The sequence below is a fragment of the Patella vulgata genome, chromosome 5 (assembly GCF_932274485.2).
Source record: "Patella vulgata chromosome 5, xgPatVulg1.2, whole genome shotgun sequence".
Taxonomy (NCBI): Eukaryota; Metazoa; Mollusca; class Gastropoda; family Patellidae; genus Patella; species Patella vulgata.
In genome coordinates this window covers 68348718-68367305 of record NC_065883.2, presented here as the reverse complement: position 1 = coordinate 68367305, position 18588 = coordinate 68348718, and the positions used below count along the sequence as shown (strand labels likewise).

At 39.5% G+C, this 18588-nt stretch overlaps 1 protein-coding gene across 1 annotated transcript; it reads left to right on the top strand.

Moving 5' to 3' along the window:
* The first annotated feature begins 1005 nt into the window (after positions 1 to 1005).
* LOC126821353 (uncharacterized) lies at positions 1006 to 16659 on the top strand. Its single transcript, XM_056101050.1, has 12 exons — positions 1006 to 1179; positions 2144 to 2292; positions 3020 to 3118; positions 4130 to 4286; positions 4608 to 4653; positions 5189 to 5344; positions 6701 to 6756; positions 11061 to 11198; positions 13357 to 13528; positions 14473 to 14583; positions 15658 to 15876; positions 16438 to 16659. Exons 1-12 carry the CDS (start codon positions 1010 to 1012, stop codon positions 16657 to 16659), a joined length of 1695 nt encoding a protein of 564 aa, XP_055957025.1. The 5' UTR covers positions 1006 to 1009.
* The last annotated feature ends 1929 nt before the right edge of the window (positions 16660 to 18588 follow it).

Below are 18588 nucleotides of genomic sequence, written 5' to 3'. Positions count from 1 at the left end.
AGCACAATCGATCCTAATAAAATTGTTTATAAGATATTTAGTAATTGAACTGGAACTATACAGGTCATAATTACACGGAATACCATTCTTACTAATAGACTATAACACATATTTATGGAAGAACAATTACTCATTTATTGAGGCGACGTTTCGAAACAGTTCTCTCAACGTTTTCAAGCAGTAATTTTTCTTCCATATGTGTATGTGTTATAGTTTATTGCTCTATCCATTTATTAAATGCCTGGTGTGTGTGTGTGTGTGTGTGTGGGGGGGGGGAGAATGGTTATCACGTGCGCGCTGTTTCATAAGGTCTGCGGGGTTTCGAATCCCCGGTTGTACGTGACAAGGAGACGGGTCGCCTGTCCAACCTCGTGGGTTTCCTCCCACTGTTAAAGACAAGCAAATTATTGAAATAAAATTGAACCATATGTTAGTCCCAAAATGACCTAGTTTGTGTCGATTGGACGTTAAGCACCCCCTCCCCCTCTCTCTCTTTCTTTCTCTCACTAAATGCCCCTGAAAGATTACAATTATTACCGTTTCACTAGAATTCTAATCTTTATCAACTGGAAATACACATGAAAAAATTCTATAGAACACAATTTACTACCGACATTTATTAATGGACGAAATTTCGACTCTGTAATAATAAACAGTAATTCAAAATCCTAACCGATGGAAATTGTTACCAGGTGTTCTGAAAGGGGTAAGAACATCCTGGCTCGCACTTGAGATATACTGGTGTATTCGAAGGAACACAAAAAAGGAAAGGTCGAGATATATTCATCTGACTCGTGACGGATGTGCTTCACGAGACCGGTTGTACTTCCCATTTCCGAAACATCTACTACCCCTTTATGTACCATTGAGTCAAATTCGCCCTGTGGATTTTGCCCTCCGATTAAATTGTTTGGTTTTAAAATGCCGGACCTTTACGATCAACGTAAAATATCCGGGGTTTTGCAGAAATGAAGTCAACCACCATTTTATTTCTTTGTTAGACGGTGTTATGATGCTGTTATTGGTGGGTCTCGCCCTGTTGTTATCTGGCTGCTCAAGTCAGAACTTGTTAAAGAATGGCGACTATGAAAGTATGGATGGATGGCATTGTTATGGTTTTCATTGTGAATTGACTAATATTAGACATACGGGGAACCACGCCTTAAAGGTGTCCGGCAGGTAAGCAAGAGGATATACTTGACCCCACCCCACCCCATTCATAGATTCGATTTCTAATCTGCTTAGTACGTTTAACGTGATAAGACAGCCACTGTTTACAGATTCTATTATTCGTCATTAAGGAAAAACGAGAAATAAACGCCAGACTTCAAATATTTATATTGCCGAATAAACCCGTTAACACGGGCACATCGAGTGAAATCTACTTGCAAGTAAAATAGTTCCTGGAAGTAGCGATAGCTACGGGTAAATGACCGGACCAGCTGTTCAAACATTAGAGAAGATACTTATAGAAACTATATCTTGTTGTTGATGTTCTTCTTCATGGGTGTAGCGCTCTTAGAAAAAGCCTAAGGCTCCCCTTTTAAAAGGGCACGACGCTCTTAGAAAAAGCCTAAGGCTCCCCGAATGCATGTACGATCGACATGGAATGTGGCATGCTTGTCACTTGGAAAACAGAAATAAATCGGACACTTATGCCATTTAAAATTTTAATATGTGCCAGAAAACTCAATTTCATTCATACAGTTTAAAGATTTTATCTCAATCTGATTAAAATACAGATCTATATTTCGTTTCGTTTTTTTTAATACCGGTTGTGGTGGAAGGTCGCGTCATGGGTCATACGAGCCTCTTTTGACCCTATGACGTCAGACATTTAATTAACCAATCTGCGTTGATGTTTCTATCACACAGTTGCATGCACCCAACGCCAAAACTCGCCGTAACAGACGGTTTCATTGGCTAATCCCTCACATCATCCAGAACACGGGTTATATAACAACTCTTCCAGATCCTAATGTAGTAAAGACAAGTAAAACGAAATTTTGAACTATAAAAAACGAAACGAAATAAGATCTGTGTTTTAATCAGATTGATTTTATCTATTAAGTATGACAATACAGAATACACCAAAGGGTTGCTTGCTGTTTGCACAAATTATGATGACCATTTTTATTTGTAGAACTCAGTATTGGCAGGGACCGGGCCAAGACCTTCCCTATTTGGACCCTAAAAAGACTTATAAAATATCAAGTTACGTGAAAATGTTGAATGATATACCAGGTGAAATGGGACAATATATAGAATTAGAAGTAGCTATAACTTTTACTGGTAAATTAGTCTTATTCAAACTAACAAATCTGATTTATTTTTCGTGTGCTTTATCCAGTTTTCTTTGGTCCTGATTTATACGACAGGGTCTTTTTTTATTTTGATCTGATCATCGATTTCCTTTGTCGCGTTCCATTTACTATCCCCCTAATGCTTGGCGTAATTGGCAAGGTTTGGTAAATTTCGCCAGAAAGACCTTTAAGTGGTGTTAACCCCAGCTACTAAGACATGTCGGCTCCAGATCACTTACTGTCCCCTTAATGCTTGGCGTAATTGGCAAGTTTTGGTAAATTTCGCCACAAAGACCTGTCTGTGGTGTTAACCCCAGCTACTAAGACAGGTCGGCTCCATATCATTTACTATCCACCTAATGCTCGGCGTAATTGGCAGGGTTTGGTAAATTTTGCCGCGAACACCTTTTTTGTGGTGTTAACCCCAGCTACTAAGACAGGTCGGCTCCATATCAACCTACAAATGCGAGATATTTGCTTAAAAGATAGACAGTGGGTTGTCTTCTATGTTCGTTGTTGTCGAGGTACAGTAAACATAGAATGGATTGCTCGAGAACAGGCAACCGAGATGTTAAAATTGTACTTCACGTTGTGTTGACGTGCAATTAAACACAATCTCATTCATGGATTCTTTGTTTTATTTATTTACCTGCAGAGGGATTCTTTGCTCAAAGATTATATAACAATGACCAATATTCTCATATTATAACTTTCAGACAACAGTAAAACGTATATGTCTCTAGCGTCATATCCCAGAATCTCGAGTAAAGATGGATTCGTTTTAGTTGAAAGTATCTTTAATGTTCCAAAGAAAGGTAAGTATACGTTAAAATGTTTCAATTGCCGTCTTCATAAGCCCAGTCGGAGCAGAACAGTAGGACGTTTAACCCCATTTCATTTCATTTGCCGTGTGCCAATACCTTTTTTGATGATTTGGGAGTGTTTTTCACTTTTCTTAAGACAAACATTGTGAAGGATTAGTCGCTTTGTTTCATTCAGTGGTTCTCAACCTTTTCTTGCTAACGGCACACATTGGAACGCATGAAAATCGCACACCTGGCTAAATATATATCAAAAATATTTTAATTTTGCAAAATAAAAACATGGTAAGTCAGTCGGCATACAACTGTAGACAGAGACTAGTCATAGACAGCTAGAATGACTCAAACTAAATAAAGAAAAACACAGCTATGAACAACGGTGAATACTCAATTGGGATCACGTGGTTTTTCGCATTTTCTTAGTGTGCCGTTCAAAATTTCTCGGCACACCTAGGAAGATTTCGCGGCACACTGGTTGAGAATCACTGGTCTAATTACTCTAAAAATCTACATTTGGTTTGTATTCATTTCGGACTAATAATAAATAGATCCTTTGTGTCATTGTTCGTGGTTGACAAAACGCCATGTATTTATTGACGAGATTAACATAACTTCGTGTATGGTTACCAAAGCTCGGACATGGTGAACAAAACGTTGTGTGTTATTTCAGAAGATAAACAAAATGTCGCGTATTACATGACGAGGTTAGACTTACTCTTGTTAGAACACCTGGTACCACACATTGTATGGGAGGGGCGAATGGTTCGATTCCCCGGTCGTACGTGACAAGGTATAGGGTCGCCTGTCCAACTGCGTGGGGTTTCTCTGGGTCTCCCCGTTTCCTCCCACTGCTAAAGATCCCAACGCAAAAGAGAATTATTGAAATAAAACTGAACCATATGTTAGTCCCGAAATGACCTAGTTTGTGTCCTACTCACTCGGACACCATTTTCCTCCATTTTTATTAACCCGGTTAGTTTCGTATTGCAATTTTGAATTTTGTAGCTATAAAGACGGCCAACTTGTATTATCAAGGACCTAAAGCTGGTATAGAATATATAGTAGACACAGCATCTATTGTTCCTATACAACTAGATACTAACTGGAGAAAGGAATCGGATAATTATATAGAATCACATAGGAAGTCCGATATCCACTTCAAGTAAGTCGCATATAGTTATCTCCCCTTGCAAGAGGATTAAGGTGGCCGAATACCGTTTAGGCGATGTGATTTCAGAACGGTCAGTTATAGTACAACAAGCAGTCTGCAAACGCTCGGGTAATACACCGTAAATAACCCCTTTACTGCATTCGGAGTACTTCCGACCAGGAAAACTGACTGCGCAAATAATCGATTTTCGGCATTCGGAGTACCACCGGTTCCGGTAATCCCATCCCACCGGGCACCAACCAAAAGTTTATAATTGATTGCTTATAGTATATTAGATAAATAGTTTACAATTGATGGTTTCTATATTAATAGGGTGACTAGTGATGCTGGTATAGATAAATCACAAGTTAATATCCAGGTAACTAACACAATATATTGTTTCATAATTGGCTTGATAAAGACCCGAGACAGTTCATCGGGATATCCCGAAGTGATTTCCCTTAGTCAGTGACGCAAGACGGAGTGACTGAAAAGAACAGCTGTCTAGTCGTTCGGATGGGACGAAAAACCGAGGTCCCATGTATACATTTGCATGCACGCAAAAGATCCCTTGACAGTTGGAATTCGATATAAGAGTAGGCCAGTGCCGCTGCCCAGGCAAAATTTCAATCATAGCACACTGTATGGTGTATGCCCGTCTTCATTAGCCCAGTCGGAGAAGAACAGTAGGACGTTAAACACCACTGACCCGAGGAAACCAGGGTGGAATATCCAAAGTAACTTTCGAGGCCATCACCTGGATCGCACCACGGACCTCCTTTTTAGTGTACCAGCGTCTTTCTCACTGAACACCATCTTTTAACTAATGCCGTCTTCATTGGTCCAGTTGTAGTAGATAGAAAAATAGGACGTTAAACCCATATCATTTTAATTCACAAATAATTTTATTTCAGATAACACAGAAGAAGAAGGCCTTTCCGTTTGGTACAGCTATAAATATGGGTCTCTATAACCATGGTAACTCTAAATACAGAGATTTCATACATCAGCATTTTAACTGGGGTGTTCTAGAAAATGCCTTAAAATGGGACTTGATTGAACCCAAGCAGGTAAATACTAATATAATCAAATGATACAATTAGCCTTGATTGAACCCAAAATAATTAAAACACATATCCTATTTCGTTTTGTTTTTTATAGTTCAAAATTTCGTTTTGTTTTTTTATAGTTCAAAATTTCGTTTTGTTTTTTTATATCAAAATTTCGTTTTGTTTTTTTATAGTTCAAAATTTCGTTTTGTTTTTTTATAGTTCAAAATTTTGTTTTACTTGTCTTTTACTACACTAGGATGTGGATGAGTTGTTATATAACCCGCGTTCTGGGTGATGTGAGGGATTAGCCAATGAAACAGTCTGTTATGGCGCGTTTTGGCGTAAGGTGCACGCTGATTGGTTAATCAAATGTCTGAAGTCATAGATCAAAAACCACTCGTACCTCTAACGCGACCTTCCACTACAACCGGTCAGATCTTCATGTTGTGTAGGCCATCGAAAGTATAAAAAAAAACGAAACGAAATATAGATCTGTATTTTAATCAGATTGTGATTGAACCCAATATACTCAAAGGTGAGTCGCGACAGTGTAAATACTGTTGTATGAGGCAAATCCTTCTAACAACGTATTGAACACATGATCTGAACAAATATTTAAAATGACGTTAGTGATTGAATATTGTACGATTAACTAGATAAGGCAACGTCCGCTACAACCGAGGGTGATATCGCTGACAAATGTTTCCTCAGGGAGGCCAGTCATGGTTGTGAGCATAATATTCGATATATGAAAAGAGCTTTCCGAGATTAAAGGCATGAAGTCCCTTTCCGAGAGTAAGGGTACCAATAGAGCTCTATCGAGACAAGGAGGGGTATTGATCGTCCAGAACAAGAAAGGGCATGAAAGGGAGGGTATAAGTGAAATCACAACCATCACCGAAAGCAGTAAAGACACAGTCTAGAGCTTTATAAATCTATAACGGTTAATCTCTTTGATCTTTGGGGTATATTTTAGACCCGAAATAACTTGCGGTTTGAAAGTCGGGGCGGCTTTGGATATATACTGGGGAATTTGGGGTTATTCTTCTGAAAGTTTTTCTTTAAACCTGTAACGGGGTATGTAAGGGTTTTCTTATGGGAATTCTGGGATATTCTCATTTTGCGTACATGTAAACATAGACGGTTTATAAGCAAGATAAAGTCCTCGACTTCGGTTATGCTGGGGAAGAAAGACTTCAGAAAAAAACCTCGACTGAAAGACCTCGGACGAACGGTCTCGGTGTTTCTTTTTCTCGGGTTATTGTCTTCAGTCTTTCTTTCCCCAGCATAACCCCAGCCTTGTGCTTTATCCTACAACTATTCATTAATCTTGGGTATATTGTTTTTGTATTAAGTATATGGTTTTGGTTTTAGGGCGCAGCTGATTATGCCACACCCATCAACACAATTAAAACATTGAGGAATCATGGGTAAATATTCATGATTTTAAGTCATCTCAATAAATTTCCCGTACACATCTTTCAATGGAGGTGTCAAATGGTTTAGCGTATTAATAAAGAACCCTAGATAAGAATAGGAGAGGTTAAACATACATTATGCAAGAGCTAAATCTGCCTCTTTCAGGTCTTTCTTTAGGCCCGAAATGTTATCTAAATTATTAATTAGACATTACTAGCCTGCGATATTTACTGGATTAATAACCCGGGCTCCTGCTTCTGATTTTAAAAAAAATGGATAATCGAGACTGTTTTTTTTTTATCCTACCGACTTTAGCAATGATATGCACAAAATTCAATCGCTAAATACTCGGTTCAGGGTGGATCAATTTGACTGAAATTTTCAGAAAATTGACTTTACATTATCTAGTTTTTATACGCCCAAATTTTCATGTGGACGTATATTGTCGTCGCCCCTGTTCGTCCGTCCGTCCGTCCGTCCACAATTGTTTGTGAACAGTCGACAGGTCACAATTTTTATCCGATTTCAATGAAACTTGAAATATAGGTTTATCACCCTAAGATCTTGGTTCCTTTCGATATTGGCATCTATCGAACCATAACTTCATGGATTATGGCCCCTGATTGTACGAAAAATCGCGTTTTTGGCTTGTGAACACTGTAGAGGTCACAATTTTTATCCGATTTTGTTGAAACTTGAAATGTAAGTTTATAACCCAAAGATCCCGGTTCCTTTCGATATTCGCGCATATCGGACCGTAGCTTCCTGAATTATGGCCCCTGATTGTACGCAAAAACGCTTTTTTTTGCTTGTGGCCCCTATAGAGGTCATAATTTTATCCGATTTAAAAAACCGTAGTATTATATCACCGTTAAACCCTAAGGACGGTTGAGTTCGAATTTCGTGAAAATCGGCCCAAAACTGACAGACAAAATGGCCGCCGTTCTTTCTCAAATAGCGTAAAAATATGGTATATCAAGGTTGTGGACCCTATAGAGGTCACAATTTTTATCCGATTTTGTTGAAACTTGAAATGTAAGTTTATAACCCAAAGATCTCGGTTCCTTTCGATATTTGCGCATATCAGACCGCAACTTCCTGAATTATGGCCCCTGATTGTACGCAAAAACGCGTTTTTTGTCTTGTGGACCCTATAGGGTCATAATTTTTATCCGATTTAAAAAAACGTATTATTATATCACCGTTAAACCCTAAGGACGGTTGAGTTCGAATTTCGTGAAAATCGGCCCAAAACTGACAGACAAAATGGCCGCCGTTCGTTCTCAAATAGCGTAAAAATATGGTATATCAAGGTTGTGGACCCTATAGAGGTCACAATTTTTATCCGATTTTGTTGAAACTTGAAATGTAAGTTTATAACCCAAAGATCTCGGTTCCTTTCGATATTTGCGCATATCAGACCGCAACTTCCTGAATTATGGCCCCTGATTGTACGCAAAAACGCGTTTTTTGTCTTGTGGACCCTATAGAGGTCATAATTTTTATCCGATTTAAAAAAACGTATTATTATATCACCGTTAAACCCTAAGGACGGTTGAGTTCAAATTTCGTGAAAATCGGCCCAAAACTGACAGACAAAATGGCCGCCGTTCGTTCTCAAATAGCGTAAAAATATGGTATATCAAGGTTGTGGACCCTATAGAGGTCACAATTTTTATCCGATTTTGTTGAAACTTGAAATGTAAGTTTATAACCCAAAGATCTCGGTTCCTTTCGATATTTGCGCATATCAGACCGCAACTTCCTGAATTATGGCCCCTGATTGTACGCAAAAACGCGTTTTTTGTCTTGTGGACCCTATAGAGGTCATAATTTTTATCCGATTTAAAAAATCATATTATAATATCACCGTTACACCCTAAGGACGACTGAGTTCGAATTTCGTGAAAATCGGCCAAAAACTGACAGATAAAATGGCCGCCCTTCGTTCTCAAATAGCGTAAAAATATGGTATATCAAGGTTGTGGACCCTATAGAGGTTACAATTTTTATCCGATTTTGTTGAAACTTGAAATGTAAGTTTATAACACAAAGATCTCGGTTCCTTTCAATATTCGCGCATATCGGAACATAATTTCATGGATGATGGCCCCTGATTGTACGAAAAATCACGTTTTTAGCTTGTGGACCCTATAGAGGTCATAATTTTTATCCGATTTAAAAAAACGTATTATTATATCACCGTTACACCCTAAGGACGACTGAGTTCGAATTTAGTGAAAATTGGCCCAAAACTGACAGACAAAATGGCCGCCCCTCGTTCTCAAATTGCGTAAAAAGATGGTATATCAAGGTTGTGGACCCTATAGAGGTTACAATTTTTATCCGATTTTGTTGAAACTTGAAATGTAAGTTTATAACCTACAGATCTTGGTTCCTTTCGATATTCGCGCATATCGGACCGTAACTTACTGAATTATGGCCCCTGATTGTACGAAAAATCGCGTTTTTAGCTTGTGGACCCCATAGAGGTCATAATTTTTATCCGATTTAAAAAAACGTATTATTATATCACCGTTACACCCTAAGGACGACTGAGTTCGAATTTAGTGAAAATTGGCCCAAAACTGACAGACAAAATGGCCGCCCCTCGTTCTCAAATTGCGTAAAAAGATGGTATATCAAGGTTGTGGACCCTATAGAGGTCACAATTTTTATCCGATTTTGTTGAAACTTGAAATGTAAGTTTATAACTCAAAGATCTTGGTTCCTGTCGATATTTGCGCATATTGAATTGTAATTTCCTGAATTATGGACCTTGATTGTAGGAAAAATTATTTTCGTTTTAGCTTTTTTTTCTCTCCATCTCTCGAAAATGTGGGCGTATAGTGAGAACTATCAGTTCTTTATCTAATCTCCCATAATGTATCTGTAATCGTAACCACAGTATTGAGGGTTTTAGTTGGGACAACCTTTTATTGGGGGAACTCTGTATAATAAACAAGAGGAACTAGTGCTTTGTGGCACTAAGAATATTCGACCGTTTGTCACTTTGTTACGGGCGAGGTTTGTTTGTAAACGGCCAATTTCGGACCAATTCCATATCTATAAATATTATACACAAATTAATGACATAGCTTTACAGTTTGTCGAATTTGAAGGCCACACTTTCATACATAGTCGGTTTAGCAATCAAAAAAATGAAATGAAATGGGGTTTAACGTCCTACTGTTCTGCTACTACACTGGGCTTATGAAGACGGGCATACGCCATACAGTGTGCTATGAGGGAAATTTTGCCCGGGCAGCGGCACTATCGCCTACTCTTATATCGAATTCGAACTGCCAAGGGATCTTTTACGTGCATTCCAATGTATACACGGGACCCGGATTTTCCGTCTCACCCGAAAGACTAGACAGCTGTCTTTGTCAGGCCCCCCGTCCTGCATCACTGATAAGGGGGAACACGCCGGAAAAACTGGATGAACTTTCTCGGCCAATGCAGGGATCGAACACCCGGTTTAGCAACCAATTTAATATACAATAATAATAATAATAATATGTACATTTATAAAGCGTTGTTATTACTCGCCCCGGGGCTTGCTCACAATTCATACAGTTAAATTGTTTTTATTTATTTGGATAAATGTGTTTTATACACAGACGGGTTTTAGCAATCAAATATATAAAAATAATAATATGTACATTTATATAGCGCTGTTATACCTCCCACCGAGGTTTGCTCAAACCGCATACAGTCAAATAGTTTTATTAATCTGGATACAATTTCTCAAAAGATAGGTTTAAGATCTTGTTTTGATTTAAAACATGTGAGTGTTTGATTTGATTTCTAGCATTTTATCTACCACTTTTATTGTCATTCTGTTAAAACTCTACATATGTGTACATTGATATTGTTCAAATAAATTTTTTATATTATCACAGATGTCCAAGTTACAAAGCTACAGTTGTTCCTAATACGTAGAAATATTGTTCCAATTTAATAGAAATATTGTTCCAATTTAATAGAAATATTGTTCCAATTACATAGAAATACTGTTCCTATTACATAGAAGTATTGTTCCGATTAAATAGAAGTATTGTTCCGATAACATATTGTTCCAATTACATACAAATATTGTCCCTGTGCAAGGATATTAAGACCATACACAAAGATAGTGTTTCTAACTTTACCCATGCATAGCTTGGGTAGGGCATCGGGGATTCGATCCGGGGACTCTATAGCATGAATATCGGCTTCATGAACCCAGAGTGATGTGTCGGCTATCCTACACTCCTTGAGCCCGATTATACTAAATCATTATTAAACTTAACAAAAATTGTTTTTATTACAGAATAAAGATGAGAGCGCATAATATTGTTTGGGCTAAAGGACAATACGTACCCACGTGGGTGCGAACTATGTCAGGAAGTACACTAAGACAAACCGTACACCAGAGGTTTATAAATATTGTATCCAAAACCAAAGGGTTGTAAGTAAATATATAACATATTTGAATTTGTTTGAGAATATGTTTTGCCATTCTTGGGACATAAATTATGTTGATAGAACAATTGACACCGGTGTCCATGCTTTCAAGGGGTCAAGGACGAAGACACGTGCCCAGATAATTCTACACCTCATGCACATCCCGATGCCATGAAATGAAATGAAATGGGGTTTAACGTTCTACTGTTCTGCTCCGATTAGGCTAATGAAGACGGTCTTACGCCATTCAGTGTGGTTTGAGGTAAATCTTGCCAGGACAGCGGCCCTACAGCCTACTCTTATATCGAATTCCAACTGTCAGAAATTCTTTTACATGCGTCCTATCTGAAAAGAGTAGAAAAAGCATACCGATAGGTTCATCGCGACGTCACTCAAATTCAATTATTCGTGCCACGCCTTGCTATAACTTGACTGCGCACTCACATTAGTCGATCAGCAGCTGATACCCTAGCCGAGTTTCAAGCTTGCACTTATGGGTCTTTCGCTATAGGGAGAACCCGGGAGATCCAGAGAAAACGTACCATTGTGACTACAAGCCCCAGACCAGGCCTCGCCACGTGACTCAATAAATGACCTTATGATCTAACGCCCACGGGTTAGACCATTCGTCTCGAACTGACCTAAGAAAGAATAAGGTGTGTCCGGTATGTACACGCCGTTAATAAATGAGACGTGGTATGAAATGTTCCAAGTGGAGTAATGACACCTTACCATTAGCCATAACGTCCAACTAGACTAGGTCATTTCGGGACTAACATATGGTTAAATTTTGTTTCAATAATTCACTTACGCACAGGGGTTTTTAGCAGTGGGAGAAAACTCGAGGACCCGGAGAAAACTCACGAGGTTCGACAGGCGACCCTACTTCTTGTCACAGTCAAGCGGGGAATCCAAACCACGACACATGACTCAATGATGAGAGCGCATAATATTGTTTGGGCTAAAGGACAATACGTACCCACGTGGGTGCGAACTATGTCAGGAAGTACACTAAGACAAACCGTACACCAGAGGTTTATAAATATTGTATCCAAAACCAAAGGGTTGTAAGTAAATATATAACATATTTGAATTTGTTTGAGAATATGTTTTGCCATTCTTGGGACATAAATTATGTTGATAGAACAATTGACACCGGTGTCCATGCTTTCAAGGGGTCAAGGACGAAGACACGTGCCCAGATAATTCTACACCTCATGCACATCCCGATGCCATGAAATGAAATGAAATGGGGTTTAACGTTCTACTGTTCTGCTCCGATTAGGCTAATGAAGACGGTCTTACGCCATTCAGTGTGGTTTGAGGTAAATCTTGCCAGGACAGCGGCCCTACAGCCTACTCTTATATCGAATTCCAACTGTCAGAAATTCTTTTACATGCGTCCTATCTGAAAAGAGTAGAAAAAGCATACCGATAGGTTCATCGCGACGTCACTCAAATTCAATTATTCGTGCCACGCCTTGCTATAACTTGACTGCGCACTCACATTAGTCGATCAGCAGCTGATACCCTAGCCGAGTTTCAAGCTTGCACTTATGGGTCTTTCGCTATAGGGAGAACCCGGGAGATCCAGAGAAAACGTACCATTGTGACTACAAGCCCCAGACCAGGCCTCGCCACGTGACTCAATAAATGACCTTATGATCTAACGCCCACGGGTTAGACCATTCGTCTCGAACTGACCTAAGAAAGAATAAGGTGTGTCCGGTATGTACACGCCGTTAATAAATGAGACGTGGTATGAAATGTTCCAAGTGGAGTAATGACACCTTACCATTAGCCATAACGTCCAACTAGACTAGGTCATTTCGGGACTAACATATGGTTAAATTTTGTTTCAATAATTCACTTACGCACAGGGGTTTTTAGCAGTGGGAGAAAACTCGAGGACCCGGAGAAAACTCACGAGGTTCGACAGGCGACCCTACTTCTTGTCACAGTCAAGCGGGGAATCCAAACCACGACACATGACTCAATGACATACCTTGTGGTTTCACGCCCCTCCACCACTTATAGTCTACCTGTCAATTGAAATTATTCTTACAGAGTAGAACACTGGGATGCAAACAATGACAGTCCTTGTGATTTCACGCCCCCTCCCCACCCAACTGCTTATAGTATATTTAAATTGTTTTTTACAGAGTAGAACATTGGGATGTAAACAATGAAAATCTCCATGGTTTCTGGTTTCAAGATAAATTAAATGATCCAAATTTTAGCCATCAGATGTTTACCTGGGCCCATCAGGTAGACCCTAATGTTAAATTATTTCTCAATGATTATGGAGTGGTTGCCCAGGCCAGTTCCACAGCTGTAAGTATAACCCCAATCTGATTAAAATACAAATCTATATTTCGTTTCGTATTTTTATACTTTCGATGGCCTCTACAGTCTGACCGGATGTAGTGGAAGGTCGCGTCAGGGGCCACACGAACGGCCTTTGGCCATATGACGCCATAGGTTACCCATAGTTCCGTGCACCTCACGCCAAAAACTCGCCGTAACAGACCGTTTCATTGGCTAATCCTTCACATCGACGCGGGTTATATAACAACTCTTCCAGATCCTATTGTAGTAAGGACAAGTAAAACGACATTTTCAACTATAAAACACGAAACGAAATAGGATCTGTGTTTTAATCAGATTGGTATAACCTTGAAGTGACATTTAGTAATTGATAAACACCTTTATTATGGAAAACAATCACAAGCACGAAGTTTCAATAAGTATCAACTTATCATTATCCAAGCATAATGGCATTAAGTAAACTTAAAAGAACAGTATAGTAATAAAGTAGCGTTTGAAAAATATGGATTTACTTACTAAATATATTATATAACTAAGATAACAGTTTTTGAACCAGAAGGGATGTGGCGCAACGGGTAGGGATCACCACTGAACGTTCGAGATTGTTTATTAAGCATTCAGTTCTACCCGGTGGCCGAATGGTTGGAGAACCGCGGTGACTAAGTCAGTAAGACGCTGATCACTAAGCTGGAGGTTGCGGGTTCGATCCCGGTGTTGGCCGAGAAAGTTCATCGGGTGCAGTATGGAGGGTGTGACATGGACATCTGTCTAGTCCTGCGGATGGGACGAAAACCCGAGGCCCGTATACACATTGACGTGCACATAAAAGATCCATTGACAGTTGGAATTCGATATAAAAGGAGGCCGTAACGCCGCTGTCCGGCCAAAATTTCATTAGCTCATTAATCTAGCAAGGTAATACGTTAAACCAATTCATTTGTTTATTTCAGCCCTATCTAGAACAAGCCCTGGAGTTTAAGAAAGCCAATGTACATCTGTATGGTTTAGGTGTCCAGTGTCATTTTGTAGAGAACGTGGCACCTAATCCAACTGTCTTAAAGGTATTCATTTATTTGTTATATTAGCCTTGTACTAATGGGGGGTTGGGTGGCCGAATGGAATGGTTACCGCATGCGCGTTGTATCCTAAGCTCTGTCATTTAGTCAAATGGCATGGTTTCGATTCCCTGGGTGTACGTGACAAGGAGTAGGCTCGCTTGTCCAACTTCGTGGGTTTTCTCCGGGTCCTCCGGTTTCCTCCCACTGCTAAAGACCCCATAGGCCAGGGAATTATTGAAATAAAATTGAACTAAATGTTAGTCCCGAAATGACCTAGTTTGTGTCGAGTGGACCTTAAACCCAATTTCTCTCTCTCTCTCTCTCTCTCTCTCTCTCCAACATGGAATGTTCCATAGAGACATGGTATCACGTGTTTCGAAACATAATAATAACAATACATACTTAAATTAGATAGATACAGAAACATTCGTTTTATTGAAGCACATAATAGAAGATGACATGGGCATTGACAATGGGTATGGATGGTTGCAATCAGATTAAAATATAGATCTATATTTCGTTTCGTTTTTTTATACTTTCGATGGCCTACACTACATAAAGATCTGACCAGTTGTACTGGGCGGTGGCGTCAGTGGTTATACGAGCGGCTTTCGACCCTATGACGTCAGACATTGATTAATCAATCAGCGTTGAGGTTTCTAGGGGTTTACCCACAGTTTCGTGCAGAGCATGCCAAGAACTCGCCGTAACAGACCGTTTCATTGGCTAATTCCTCACATCAACTAGAACACCTGTTATACAACAACTCTTCCAGATCCAAGTGTTGTGAAGACAAAACGAAATTTTGAACTATAAAGAAACGAAACGAAATAAGATCTGTGTTTTAATCAGATTGGGATTATTGGTTGGTCGAGATGTCTAACGCGTGCGCTTTAGATCACAAGGTCTGTCATTAAGTCAAGTGGCGAAGTTTCCGACCCAAGCTTGTACATAGACAGGGCACTGGGTAAATGATTAATAGTCGGAGTCCATGAATAGAAGCGGGAGAGTTGCTTCCCATGGCACGTATTTTCATTTTGTATTCGGTTACAGTTACAACTTTTGTTACAATTGTAGGAGAATCTTAATACCTTGGCCAAAGCCGGATTACCAATTTGGGTGACAGAACTTGACGTTGGGACACATGATGAAAACCTCAGAGCTGATTGGTATGAAACTATTCTAAGGGTCATGTATGGTCATCCCTCTGTTGAAGGTGTCATTTTCTGGGGATTCTGGGATCAAGCCCATTGGAGGAAAGATCGCGGTGCTTTAGTCGTAGGAAATGACGTCACGGTAAGTTATTATCATTTACCAGTAATACACAATCGGCGCTCCGACGTTTATGAAATTATACTCAGACCTCATGCAGGTCGAAGGAAGAGTTAACCCAGAAACTTGGAGTGATTATTTCCCGTCATTTTGCACTGATCAGGCTTTGCTGTCTTAATTTCTCGCCGCTTGTACGTGACAAGGGTAGGGTCCCCTGTCCAACCCCGTGGATTTTCTCCAGGTCTTTCGATTTCCTCCCAGTGCTAAAGACTCCTGCGCGCAAGCGAATTATTAAAATAAAACTACACCATATGTTTGACAAAAAATAACCAAGTTTGTGTCGAGTGGACAATAGCCCCCCCCCTCCCTTTCTCTCTCTCTCCCTCTCTCCCTCTTTCTAAAATATACCCCATCTCAGGCGTATTATCGAAATATTACCGTATATTTCACCATATGGTTTGCGCAATATATCCCGGTCGGAGTCGATTTCATTCATTCCAATGCTTCTCGCCAAGTTTGAAAGGAATCCGTTAAAGACTAATAGTTGATTATTCTAATTGCAATCACCATATTATCGTATTACAGTTAACAGCTGCTGGTCGAAGAGTGCTTGATCTGTTTGAAAATCAATGGATGACAAAAGAATCCAGGAAGCTGTCTACAGCCGGAAATCAGTTCACTGTTCGTGGTTTCCATGGTGATTACGAGGTCAAGGTTACATACAAAAGTCATCTGATTTCTGATCAGACGAAGACCTTCACTTTGGATAAGACAAGCAAAACAATTAATATCCATGTACATCAGTAAATAAAGAAAATATTCTTTGTACCAATAATGAAATAAATGTTGGGTTTTTTTTCCTGTTGAGATTCAGTTTTCTCTCGAAAGCATCATACAACAAAATAAATAAAAATAAGATGGGATTTAACCTCTCTGCACCAACCGGGCGCACGAAGACGGACATACGCCATACTGTGTGTTGGGGTCTACTGCCAGTGGATCATAAGAGTGCTTCCGTGGTATACACAATATTTCGGCTCTTTCATTCTACCCTTCTCCATTTTAAATGTAAACTATTCGGGCAAAATAATTCCCCTGGATACAACAATTCATACAGGTAAAGAAGAGCAACTCCCCAGCAATCATTAAATGGCATTTAGCAATATAACACAGTTCTATGGATGACAATCACTATATTATATGGACACAGCTCGCCAAATATTCCTAGGGCGAAAGTTGTTTTTAGTCTTTCTCTCCCCCCCCCCTTATGCATGGCGATTTATGTATCTTACATAATTTACATAATGTATCTTTAAATGATATATGAAGAATATTTGTTGAGAAATGTCTAACAGTAGGCGCTGGTGATGAGTACAAGAGACAATTATATTCATGATGTAACGTAGTAAGGCAAATGGAATGAAATGGGGTTTAACGTCCTACTGTTTTGCCCCGACTTGGCTAATGAAGACGGGTTTACTCCGTACAGTGTGCAGCAATAGGGCCTAGGGCTATAGGGCTACGAGGGAAATTTTGCCCGGGCAGCGGCACTGTGGCGTGCTCTTATATCGACTTCCAACTGCCAAGGGATCTTATACGAGCATGCCAACGTATACACAGGACCTCGTTTTTCTTCCCATCCGAATGACTAGGCAGCTGTCCTTGTCAGGACCTCCGGCCTGCACCACTGACAAAAGGAAACAACGTTGGAAAATCCCGTAGTAAGACCAACGAACTTTAAAATTTTACTTATTGATAATCGAAATGACGTCGCTACCATTGTAAGATTTCCACAATGATCGGTAGAACTTAAAACACGCATTGATACCCAACAGAAAGAGACGAAACTTAGCTTAATAATAACTTCACAAATGGACTGTACCCATTTTATTTCTTATCTGATGTATGACGTTTCAATCTCCCAGTATTTGATTGGTTATTTTCTGGTTCACTGTCGGGTATATAAATTGAGCGCGATACGCTATCTGTCTCTTGGTTTATAGACCACACAGTTGAACGTTTACCAAGGGGCGTGTTTGATTGAACAGTATTGGGATCTCGATTACTTCACTGAAATTCAAGAAATGACGCTTGATATGTTTTTAAAACCGCATTCATTACATTCATGTAGTCAATAATTGGGGGCTGGACCAGAATGATAAAAATCAAAGGAGCAAATTCAATCAAACACGTCCTTACAGACTTCTAGATATATTAAATCGTATAGAGATATTAACTAAGCGGGGTATTAACTAGTTTACGGTTCCTAAAACATCCGATACCACTTCATATGTAGTTAATTCGTGTATCGGGAAAACGGGAGAGAGAATTAGAGTTTAACGCCAATCGAAACAAACTAGTTCATTTCGGGACTAACACATGTTTCAATTTTATTTCTATAATTCGTTTGCGCGTAGTTTTCTTTAGCGAGAGAGAGAGAAAAATGGTGTTTAACGTCCACTCGACACAAACTAGGTCATTTCGGGATTAACATATGGTTTAATTTTATTTCAATAAAACCCACGAGGTTGGACGCGCGACCCTAGTCCTTGTCACGTACAACCGGGGAATCGAAACCACGCCAGTTGACCCATTCGTCCATCCAACCCCCTCTATTCAAGTAGCTAATAGTGTATTTTTGTATTTATACAAATAGGGTGGAATAGGGATATTTCTTTACTTACCGAGAGAAAATCATAAGGACACTGCAACACCAATAATGAATACAAAATTTAA

What these genes read in the sequence shown, in the direction of transcription:
- LOC126821353 (XM_056101050.1), top strand. Translation starts at nt 1,010, where the DNA reads ATGATGCTGTTATTGGTGGGTCTCGCCCTGTTGTTATCTGGCTGCTCA. An exon ending in AAGTCCGATATCCACTTCAA is followed by an intron (nt 4,287 to 4,607) that starts GTAAGTCGCATA and finishes CTATATTAATAG; the next exon opens with GGTGACTAGTGATGCTGGTA. An exon ending in AATCACAAGTTAATATCCAG is followed by an intron (nt 4,654 to 5,188) that starts GTAACTAACACA and finishes ATTTTATTTCAG; the next exon opens with ATAACACAGAAGAAGAAGGC.